This window comes from Leptonychotes weddellii, unplaced genomic scaffold (assembly GCF_054177405.1).
Source record: "Leptonychotes weddellii isolate Sample4059 unplaced genomic scaffold, ASM5417740v2 HiC_scaffold_3690, whole genome shotgun sequence".
Lineage (NCBI taxonomy): Eukaryota > Metazoa > Chordata > Mammalia > Carnivora > Phocidae > Leptonychotes > Leptonychotes weddellii.
The window spans coordinates 1-12,332 of NW_027971380.1; the positions used below are offsets into that span (position 1 = coordinate 1).

At 43.5% G+C, this 12,332-nt stretch overlaps 1 protein-coding gene across 2 annotated transcripts; it reads right to left on the minus strand.

Moving 5' to 3' along the window:
* Positions 1-1,385: 1,385 nt before the first annotated feature.
* Positions 1,386-11,152, minus strand: LOC102727530 (piwi-like protein 1). 2 transcript variants are annotated; one of them, XM_081810771.1, is made up of 9 exons: positions 7,826-11,152; positions 7,527-7,644; positions 6,896-7,010; positions 5,617-5,804; positions 5,172-5,244; positions 3,584-3,784; positions 3,366-3,469; positions 2,400-2,470; positions 1,386-2,241 (listed from the first exon to the last, which is right to left on the minus strand). In XM_081810771.1, exons 1-9 carry the CDS (start codon positions 7,854-7,856, stop codon positions 2,084-2,086), a joined length of 1,059 nt encoding a protein of 352 aa, XP_081666897.1. In that variant the 5' UTR covers positions 7,857-11,152; the 3' UTR covers positions 1,386-2,083. The 2 variants fall into 2 exon arrangements, with proteins under 2 accessions (XP_081666897.1, XP_081666898.1); XM_081810772.1 differs by lacking the exons at positions 5,617-5,804; positions 6,896-7,010.
* Between the last annotated feature and the right edge of the window lie 1,180 nt (positions 11,153-12,332).

Consider the following 12,332-nt stretch of genomic DNA (forward strand, 5'->3'; position numbering starts at 1 on the left):
GGCCAACAGACACATGAATAAATGCTCAACATCACTCGGCATCAGGGAAATCCAAATCAAAACCACAATGAGATACCACCTTACACCACTCAGAATGGCTAAAATTCACCACTCAGAAAAAGACAGATGGTGGTGAGGATGCGGAGAAAGGGGAACCCTCTTACATTCACTGTTGGTGGGAATGCAAGCTGGTGCAGCCGCTCTGGAAAACAGTACAGAGGTTCCTCAAAAAGTTGAAAACAGAGCTACCCAATGACCCAGCAATTGCACTACTGGGTATTTATCCCAAAGACACAGATATAGTGATCCGAAGGGGCACCTGCACCCCAATGTTCATAGCAGCAATATCCACAACAAACTGCAGAAAGAGCCCAGATGTCCACTGACAGATGAATGGATAAAGATGATGTGGTGTGTGTGTGTGTGTGTGTGTGTCTATATATATATAGACACACACACACACGTATATATATACATAATGGAATATCACTCAGCCATCAAAAAATGAAATCTTGCCATTTGCAAAGATGTGAATGGAAATAGAAGGTATTACGCTAAGGAAAATAAGTCAATAAGAGAAAAACAATTAATGATTTTACTCATGTGGCATTTGAGAAGCAAAATAGAGGAGCATGGGGGAAGGGAGGGAAAAATAAGATGAAAATAAAAAGGGAAGCAGACCACAAGAGCCTCTTAACTCTAGGAAACTGAGGGTTGCTGGAGGGGGATGGGGCAACTGGGTGAGATGAGCATTAAGGAGGGCACTGGGTGTTGTATGCCAAGTGATGAATCACGAAATTCCTCTAAAAACTAATAAATATACTACATGTTAAGTGAATTTAAATAAATTTTAAGTAAACATTAAGTTTTAATTGATGTATCAATTAAAAATTAAAAAAAAATGTGTAGAATCTGGCCACAAAAGACCTGGAAGTGCCCTCCGATTCAGCTAGAAATAAGAAGCAAGATCTTAATGCCTGCCCCACAGGTCAGTAAATCACCCTGAGCCCAAATACAGTCAGTCAATGGGTTTCAAAATAGCTCATTTCTACAACAATACCAAATGCTGGCTAGAAAGGTCTGACAATGATAACCAGTGTTGCAAAATATGCACATGCTAGCACACAAACAGGCCTCTCGGATTTCCTGAGTATCCTTAAAAATCAGATTCACACATCTTTATGATGCAATCTTTTTTTTTTAAGGATTTTTATTTAATTATTTGACAGAGAGAGAGAGAGAGACAGCGAGAGAGGGAACACAAGCAGGGGGAGTGTGAGAGGGAGAAGCAGGCTTCCCGCCGAGCAGGGAGCCCGACGCGGGGCTCGATCCCAGGACCCTGGGATCATGACCTGAGCCGAAGGCAGACACTTAAAGACGACTGAGCCACCCAGGTGCCCCGCATTAATAAGCTCTTAATACAACAGTCCCTGATCTCAGCCTGCTCACAATCTGATAGAGCAGCAAAATGTAACTTCCTGGAACAGCGGTCTGGAGTTGGTACGCACTGTCACTGCCCAATGGCACAGACGAGGAGGTCTGCAGGAAAGCGGAGGAGGACGGACCCCAGTACAGGTTTAGGGGCGCCAAGCACACCACCCTTGCATGTGCACACCATCCAAAAGGAGAAGTAACAACATCTCCTAGGAGACTAAACACATGCCAACCATCTTACCTAGATCAAGTACCAGTCAAGTTCACAAAGAAATCAAATAGGTATTCATTATACCAAAAAATTGAGAAAGAGTAAATTAAGATGGCTTGGTATTTATTCTAATAACCAATTCTGTGGATGCCTATATAGCTACTGGAATTCTCAGATGCCCACATGTCAAGGCTTTAGGTGTGGAAGATGGCAGGCAGAGAATTGGCAAAGTGTTTTCATGTGTCTTTCCACTCCTTGAAGGGAGGGACCCTCTCCGTGACCATTCTGCATGTCCAGCTCCTCCCCCTTCCACACCCTCAAGCCTCGCTACACCCCTGAGGTTATTAGGCTCTCACTTACCTTTGCATTCGGGAACACTAATTTCAAAGATAAAAAGGTGTAATTTTATAAAGAGAAAATGCTTTACAGTTTGCATGCTTACTTGTAACCTCTACCAATGGATTTCAGGCAATCCAAAAACTGTGGTACTTCGTAGTTAACCAGTGTTTTCAACTGACCATCTCCTACACCATCCCGATACACGATAATTCGACTAGGCATGTATTCATTGCAGCTATTCCAAGCCCTGAGAGCAGCTGAAAGCAAGCCAGAAAAGTTTTAAATCAATTAACACAGAATAAAAACGGTGTGTTGCTATCAAATTCTGCCCAGAATTTCAACAACATAACTTGAGGATAATTTCCTGAAGACCCCAGTTCAGAGACTAGGAATGGAAACACTACAGGAGACTAACCTTGCAAGCAGACTTTGAGCCCATCTACAAGCTCTTGTCCTCGATCTTGAAATACACAGCGAGAGAACCAGCTGTTCAGAGAGACAAGGACGAGGGTGAGAACGGTACTGTCTACAAGTTGTTCCTTCTGAAGCACTTCGCATTTATTTTCTCTCAGCAGCTTGTAATGTTTAACCCTTCTCAAGATACCTGCTAACATTTCCAATACTTTATGAAATCTAAACAGAACAAGACACTCATAACAGCACAAAAGCAGCTTTCTTTTATTACAAATCAATACTATAATTCCCTTGCTGAGGAAAAAATAAAATTTAAACTATAATACCCAGAGACAGCTCGTAGGCTTACACCTTAGTACACATAAGGAGCCCACTTCCTGCTCTGCTCTTTAGAAGACATTTATTACAGATTTTACGCTTGGGAAAGATATAAGACCTAGAGAAACACACCCATTAGCAACATGCACATGCCAATATACATTTTTAATTTCCATCCTTTCCTATTCTTGAAAATTCTCTTAGTTCTAAGAAAAGCACTGAAAAGTAATGATGTATGTTGAAACACAAGTGACTGGGTAAACTGGATTTTCCAAAATAAAGTTAACACAAAAACTTTAAAGTACATTTCAGCAGTCAAAAAAAATTATTAAAGAAGTCTCAGGGATGGTTGCATTTAATGAGATACACCCTCCCCCAAACAGAAATAATCATAAAATAGCCTGAAATGCAATCTGACTACTATAGATTAAGGGCCAATGAACAAAGTCGAAAACAGCAGGGTAGCTGACTTCTTTTACTTCCCTAACTTTCTTGCTTATCTAATATAAGAAGTCGACGGGTTGTAAAGAAAGAAGGAACACAACCCCAAACCTCGAGCCTTGCAGACCCCCAGAACATTGGCCCTGCACGCCCACCTGCTCCTGCCATGTCTAGCAGTTAATGCATTGCCACCCACCCCTGCACTCACCGGGTCATCCCTTCATTGATACTTGCAACAAATCCTGCAATTGACCTCCGTCCAGCTGTGGTATCGTGGTAACAGTCAATGCCAACTATCATCGCCAGCTTTAGCTTTAACAAAAACACTGTAGTTTTAGGTACAACAAAACACCGGCAGTATTTAGAAAGCAAATCCATTTTTCTCAGACAGTGAAAACTTTTATGTACCAGTTAAATCAAACTTACAGGCATATCAATCCTCCAAAGCTCCCCGCCCATCTTGCAATTCATCTGCAGGGCGATCTTGGTAGCAATGGCCATGACTGTCTGCTGCTTGCCAAGAGTCCGGGCCACCACACACTGACTCGGAGTAGGGCAATCTGTACACAAGTATTTTTTAATAGCGTCGTATTTGTCTTTCCGATTACTCGACAACAGACAAACCACCTGAAACCAAAAGAATGTTCTCATTACAAAGAATCAGGAAGCTGATGAAGCTCAAGGAAGAGAACGGGAGGCAAGCCTGCCCACCGGGCATAAATGTCAGACACGGGTCTCTGCCACAGAGCTGACAAGCAGCACGCTCACTGCTGGGCACTGCCCACTCCACTCACCCAGCGATAGATGCTAATAAATGGAAGGAAACCATGTGAAGCTGATGACTCAAAACTGAACACCATGGGAATTTAGTTAAATATGCTCTAGTACCGCTTGGAATAACTTAGAGATAGGAAACAGGGCAAAACTAGTGATAACCTACAGGTGGACAAACAGAAGATCTTCTGCCATGCTCACAGTTCTCATCTACTGACGACCCACCTAGGCTCATGGCTTTTTCACTTTTAAAGCTCTGGCTTGAGACCCTGATCCCACTATGAAACTTCCCAGTGCATGGGACAGGTCTGGGGACCAGACTGCCTCATCTAAACACACTCCGGCCGGACATGGGAAGATGTCAGTCAAAGAGCACAAACTTCCAGGTCTGAACTGAGTAAGCTCTGGGGATCTACTGTACAGTCAACAATGCTGAGTTGTGCACTTGAGAGGGGCTCAAGCTAGATCTGAAATGTTCTGGGTACAAAACAAGTCAACCTGTAATTTATGTGAGCTGACGGAGGAGGGAGCTAGCCCTGCTGAGATAATCACTCTGCCACATACACACGCATCAAAGGATCCCACTGTACACCGTCAACTCCCAGTGTTGTGCGTCCATGAGAACGCTGGAAATCAACCAATTCCTGCCCAATCCAAGTTTGTGTTTAGAGCTGACTCATTGCTGTGTTCTCTGATTTACACTCCCAGATTCTTCCCTCTTTTCTCTCGCCCCCAACAAAATCACTTTGCCATCCCAGGTGTCATTACTGCAGACAACGTAATAGTGCTCTGCCTGTGGCATTTAAGTAGGAGATGAAGGGCTAGAAAGCGAACAGATTAGTTGAAGCCAATTTACTTCTTAGCTTTAAAGCTACGCACATGTGTTGTTTATCATTTCATCTGTCCTGGCCACCTCCTTACTTATCCGGTGGTACGTGTGCTGAACAACCACATACTGACTTCTACTTGTGCGCCGATTCCCCACGGAATTTCATGGAACTAAAGCCTTGGAATCCAAATACCTCTCAGGCGGCTCTGTGCCCCCAGCCCTCCTTCACCAACTGCAGCCACACAACTGGGGCCAGCGTTAACAGCGCCACCTTACGGAGGTGAGGTCCGTATTTTCTGTGACCAGGTTGTGAACCGAATTACAGCGTTTCAAACTCCAATTCTAAGATTTACAAATGCACTTTTTAAAACAAGTCATTCCAGGACAACTGCCCATGTATCAGTTACTTACTATCTGGGTATCTGATGTAACCTTCTGCTGTAAGACTCTCAAATAGGCTTCAGTTCGATCATCCACTTCAATCCTAGAATGGAAATTCATTATCCAACATTCATAAAAAGTAATGAAAAATGTACCATGCATAAACAATTTCCCATAGATTATCACACACGAAACACTTCTGTATACAATAGAAAATAAAAACAAGAGTGGCCATGTAGGCAAAAGGTTGTTTCTAACGCAAACAGCAAAATAAATAATCTGAGAAACAGTATTGCTTGTTTTCTCCCCATTCTCAGTTACTAAAATACATTTCTACATCCCAATGACAGGGAACTGTATCAGATCTTTAAACAATCTAGTTAATGTGTTTAACATTTTTACCACTTTGGCGTTCCCACACCCTCCAAATGACTACTAATCAATTTTCAGAGTAGAAATGACTTGATAAACTTACATTATTGCTTTTTTCATTTGTATGCCCATGGCTGGTGTAACTTTAAATAGATTTTGTATCAATGAATTGGCTGCTTCATAATTTCTTCGAGTATAGATCAACAGCCAGTTATCTAGCGGCTTAACACTAATTAATGGTGCACCTCTTGTTTCTTTTGACCAATCTGCAAATTGTGGATTGTAATCAAACTAGAAGAAAGTTCAGAGACACTGTGAATTCCGCTGTATGTTCTCAGTGACAAAGCCAACAAGTCTGTAACAATTCTACCGTGGCATTCTGACCCTTAGGGCACTACTCTTCCATTTGGACTCTAGGGACAGACAAAATGCCCCAGCGGGGGAGAAAGGTACAGAAGTGTGTCCGAGGATGATGGGACCCTGTCACAGCTGGTACACAAGTGCTTCTCACCCCAGGCCCTCCCCTCGGTGCTTCCTGCACTCTCCTTCATCTTCTAAGACGTGACAAGGACAGGCGTTACGTCCCTTGTGATAAAGACACAAAACAAACACGGCTTGGAAAGTTAGGCAACTTGATGGAGGTGTTGAGTACTGAAAACAAGCAAGGCAGAAAGCTAACCAACTCGAAGCCCTGTGACGTGGTGCGCGTTCTCACAGAGGAAACCCCCAGTGCTGCTTCCGTGTCCTGCCCACCTCCCCCACACCCGCGGCACAGAGGTGTATACGCTGACCACTTCTACAGGAATAATACACACAACCGCTGTTAGGACATTAAGCTACATGGTTAGGCTGTTGTTCCTACAACACTTAGAAGGCAGAAGGGCAGTTTTCTATAAAAGGATTTTTAACGTTCTGGCCCTTGCAGTGTTGCCATACACAAAAATATTTTTACAATCCTCGCTTCCCTTTTCTGAGAAGAAAACATAAAAGGCATCACAATATTTACTATATAACCCTACAAACAAATAGCCCAGGCAAAAATGAAGCCAGATAAATTGGAAGTTTTCCGATAAAAGATCACTTCAGCGGCAGATAAAATACCAACCCGATCACTGACAATTCTTCTATACCTTAATTTAAGTAATTCTGCTATGAGAAACAAATTAAGCCAGCCTTCAGTGAAGTCTCCCCGGTGCCTGTGAGGACCAAGCTACAGGCTCCCCCATGCCCGCCTCCTTGCTCCCAGGAGTTGACAGAGTGGAGGTGGGAGGAGAGAAGAGGAGGTTAGGAACACAGACTGCCATGTAACAGGGTTTTCCTGCTAAATTTACTGTGAACCAGACCCAAATCTGATGGGATTGACAACTGAAGAACTGCCTTACTGTTTTTCCACCTTGGTGAATCTTTTCTGCTTGCAAAATTCTTCCTGAGAAGGACAGTAAGTTGGAGTCAAAGCTCAAACCCCAGTCTCGAAGCTCCCTCTGAACATTATCATCTCTGTAAATTTAACATATTTACGTACCACTCAACATAAGCAAACACAGCAAAAACAGACACACGCAAACAGAGATCCATGCCAACCTATGATACGTTTTCCTGTTTCTCTCAGGACTGAAATCCCAGAGAGAATGCCAAGAAAACAGGCTCTCCATTTCTCCCTCATCGTGTCTCTGTGTCTCTTCAGGACGGACTTTAACTTATAATTCTGATGCCCAAACTACCTTCCCTTCAAAGTAAACCCCTCTATGTTAAAGAGAGAAAATAAATTTGTCCAAGACATTTCACCTTCTGCTTTATTGCCTTTTGCTAATAGAACTAGAAAAGGCCACGGGCTACAGAGTTTAACTTTAATATTCCCTGACAAAGAGCAGGCTCACCTAGAAACACAAAGAACCCACCCCAAATACTGCAAATACAAAAGAAAAACAAAATGACTTTCTCCTCTCACTCCCCCAACCCACAGAAAATAATACAAAACTGGATCCATGCCCCAGTGGGATGCAGAGGACTTACTTATGAATATAATCAATGAGTCTTCCCACTTCACGCTGCCTTTGTTCTGGAGTCAGTCTTGTATGAACAGCTAAGTCTTTCATCACATTAAAATCATTACGCATCTTATCGGTTAGACCTTCAAATAAAATGTTGAAAGGTGTATCACTAGACAAACAAGGATCACATCTCAATATTTGGAGTGCAAACTGGTGAAGAGTGAGGGAAAGTGCAAGGAGAGGAAGCAGCAGGAAGGGCTTTTCCAGGGGCTGGTGGGGCTCCTAGGAGAGACAGGGAAGGCAGCCCCACCGCAGCGGTACCTGTAAGATAGCAGAGTTCTGGAATGAGCATCGCAGGGCCTGGCAAGGTGCCACCAGGGCCTCGCCTTCTCTTTGGTTGACTGACCAGAACAGGTTGCTTCAAGTCGGTGATTTCTTGGTTGTATTGCTAGTTAAGAAAAGAAGGTAACACTGTTCATGTAAATGTCTTTAGTAATAGATCAATGGACCAAGAAAAAGGGTTTTTTTTTTTTAAATTGAGAATTGATGCCAATAGCAAAGTAAAGCTTCAAAAGTGCATCTTTAATCCTACTAGAATGGCTTGTGACTTATAGGTGTTACTGAGTACCTCATCTTTCTTCCTAAAAACTAGAGCCTCACTGTCCTTGACCATCTAAATTCTGAATTTTAGTCACAGTTCACTCAGTGATTTTTTTGGTTTAGAAACAGAGAAGCCTGTGTATCTCTGGGTCCTTACGACAGAATTCCTCCAAAACCACTAGTTATTACAGTGAAAAGTGGTGTTAGGAAACAAGCCCTGAAATAACAATACATGAGGTGAAGGAAGAGGTTTGCGTGCCAGAGAACATTTTTAATTAGGAAAAGTTTTTACAGAAGGTAGAAGGTGAATTTCAATTCAGTAGTCTTTTTATTTAAAAGATTTGACGAACCATGAGGGACTCTGGACTCCGGGAAACAAACTGAGGGTTACAGAAAGGAGGGGTGGGGGGTGGGGCAGCTGGGTGACGGGCATTAAAGATGATGTGATGAGCACTGGGTGTTATATGCAACTAATGAATCACTAAACACTACATCAAAAACTAATGATGTACTACTATATGCATATATGATATATGATTAAAAAAAACAAAAATCAACAACAAAGAGATTTTATTTGAGAGCGAGCAAGCACGAGAGGGGGACGGTCAGAGGGAGATGCAGACTCCCAGCTGAGCGGGCAGCCCGACATGGGGCTCGATCCCAGGACCCTGAGATCATGACCTGAGATGCTTAACTGACTGAGCCACCCAGGCACCCCTCAATTCAATAGTCTTAAGATTCCCCACATACAATCACTAAGGTAAGTTTTCACAACCGGTAAAAAACCAAAAAACAAAAACTGCTGACTTTGGTGAGTTCACATATATGCACGAGATGGCTTGCGGGCCTCAGGCCTCCAGCCCTGGAACCAGGACAGGCTTCCTTGTGTCATCTCCGCTAGTTTCCGGCCCAACGTTCTTGAGACCCTCTTTCCCAGCATCTCCTGTATGCTCTCTTTTCACTTTCAGAGAAGAAGGTGTATCACTAGATACAGCACACAAGGGCTGAGCACCGTGACGGCCGTTCACCAGCAGAGAAGTACTTCCTGTCCTTATTCCCGTCCTATGCCAAGGTCCAGGCCACCTACCCTCAGGAACTAAGAGACCGTGAATTCTAGTCTGTTCTGACCTTATCCTATACTGAACTCTTTACCAACCATTCAGGGAAAAAGCTCATTTTCCTATTTTGGGTAAGGAAATTTCAAGAACCCTCTTATCTGACAGCTGCTCCATGTGCCTACACTACGTATTTCATCACACCATCTTCTTTATCTGGGTCCACCCACTGAATGCCCCCTCCCTTGCATGTCACTTACTGGGTGCACACACGAGCAAGAGTGTGGGAGTGGAGTCAGATGCATTCCTATGTCCACTCTATCTCACCAATGGGCCTTCAGTGCATGGTTCCTTGTTATACAACTTAGGGATCCCCTTCCTACATTCTTAGGGCCCAAACAAAAGCCTGTCAGTTCTTTTAACATCTTCCCCTACATCTAAAAACCTAGTACTTTCACTTGCATTTAACATTACTGTCAAACCTTTTCTTTTAAAAACTGACCATGATCCTCCCTTTCAAAGGCCCTTCTCTCTCCCACTCTGAGTGCTTCCTAAAATAGGATTTTTAATGCAGAACATCCAAGCCATCACTTATCAGGAAAACTGTAGCTCTACTAGGAAGTCCCAAGAAAGCTGTGATTCTTTGAAACATTTCAAACCTCACCCCATTCTGACTGACTCTATCTACTAAAGACGCCCAGTCAGCCCTGGCTGTGAGAGAAGTCTTCTGAAATCATCTGAGCTGAGACTAAGCCTAAGAACACGAGTCAGGTGCGCACAGTGTCCCAGGCAGGAGGAGCCTGGGGTCAGAGGAGATGGCCAGGGCAAGCAAGGAGGCAGGCGAGCACCAACACGCAGGCAGGGGCTACGTCACTCAGGGTCTCACTGGACACACACCAGTGCACGTCTGTACTGTGGGTAGAAGAAAAACATCAGAACTGTAGGAGTTTGAAAGTGGATCAGAAAGCAGGAGAAATGCAAACTGAGACCAGCTGAATGGGCACAGGGTCCACCCAGAAGAGGGCGGCCAGAGGAGGAGGAGGATGGAGGCATTTCAGACAGCGAGGCCTCCAGCGTCGCTGCAGGGTGAGAAGAGGCATGCAGGTCTGAGGCTTTAACTACCTGTTATGCATGTGTTCACTCACTCAGACACCCAAGTGCCTTCCAAGGCACTAGGGGGACATAAACCACAAAACCCCTGACCTTGTGGAAGTTACAGTCTCTGCGCTGATCAAGAGCGCTGCACATGGGCCAGGTCAGGGGCCAGAACTCATTCAGCGTTGGTCACATGGAAGGGGTCTTTGAGATGTGCACTTACTGAGAACAAATAAGCTTAGACATGTCTGGGCTAGAGCTAGAAATCTGAGAACCGTGAACATAGCACAGACGAGCCTGGAGATCACCTAACAAGTTACTATGGAGTAACTGGGGGTTCCAGGCAGAACCTTGAGGTATGTCAACCAGTAGAAGCCGCTTAGACAGCAGTAAGCTGGCACGTAAGACTCACTGCTAGTCAGAGAAGGAGAATGTCCCCTGGCCTGGCTTCAGGTGGAAGCCAAACTTTCCACGGGTGTCTCCTTTGCAATTGCTGTTGATATATACCGACACTTCCTGTCACGACAGGGATTAGGAAACTACAGAAAAATGCTTATTTCTCACAGTAACTCTCACACCCAGAACGAATCTAGGTTAAACATGGCTCGGGTCCTCAAGGAGTTAAGAGGGTGAAAACAGTGGTAGGGAAATCAGGCTGAGATGGCCCCTGGCCTGTTTTCATTTTGCCCAAAAGAAGAGCAGCTCTTAATGCGGCTTCTCAGAGAGTCATTTCCTTCCAGAGTGCCATCTGACCTTTTCGTTCATAGCAGAGCAGCTGAAGCTCAGGCAACAGTACACGGTACAAAGACATTTCAAGGCCACCAGTCTGATGTGTAATTCTGACATAAGACACAAACATGTAACAGCTTCTTTACCCAGCTTTTTAGAAATAGGAAATGTACTGAAAGTGGGGAAAAATGAGATAAATCTTAACACTTAAAAGACAAGCATTAAGATTTTAACTGATTCATGTTTTAGAAATACTCCTTCTGCACTTGCAACTGAGCATATCAAATGGAATGCAACTTTCTAAGGATACGTGGTCAGACCTGCTTATCCCTGAACAACAATGTTAGTGTGTGTTCTGATGTAAACACTGTACTTTCTTCTAGTTGGCAGTAGGTCTTTCTTGCTATTTGCCTCTGCTGTTTTTTCAAGGATTACCACACCAACAGCTAGAATCATCTGTATGAAACTAGGGTTAGAAAATCACACAATAAAATGATCTAGCCTATATGGAACAAGGTGAATGTGTCAATATGTAGAACAAAAGAATTAACCCACACACTAACAATGAAGCAGCAGAGAAATCAAGGACTCCATCCCATTCACTATTGCACCAAAACCCGTAAGGTATCTAGGAATAAACCTAACCAAAGGGGCAAAAGATTTATACTCTGAAAAGTATAGAAACTCATGAAAGAAACTGAGGAAGACACAAAGAAATGGAAAATTGTTCCATGCTCATGGAGTGGAAGAACAAATATTGTTAAAATGTCTATATTACCCAGAGCAATCTATACATTCAAAGCAATTCCTATCAAAATACCATCCACTTTTTTCAAAGAAATGGAACAAATAATCCTAAAATTTGTATGGAACCAGAAAAGACCCTGAATAGCCAGAGGAAGGTTGAAAAAGAAAAGCAAAGCTGGCGGCATCACAATTCCGGACTTCCAGCTCTATGACAAAGCTGTCATCATCAAGACAGTCTGGTACTGGCACAAAAACAGACACAGAGATCAATGGAACAGAACAGAGAGCCCAGAAATGGACCCTCAACTCTATGGTCAACTAATCTTTAACAAAGCAGGAAAGAATAGCTGATGGAAAAGGGACAGTCTCTTCAATAAATGGTGCTAGGAAAATTGGGACAGCCACACACAGAAGAATGAAACTGGGCCATTTCCTTACAGCACACACAAAAATAAATTCAAAATGGATGAAAGATCTCAATGTGAGATAGGAATCCATCAAAATCCTTGAGAACAGAACAGAGACAGCAACCTCTGTGACCTCGGCCGCAGCAACTTCTGGCTAGACACGTCTCCAAAGGCAAGGGAAACAGCAAAGGCAAA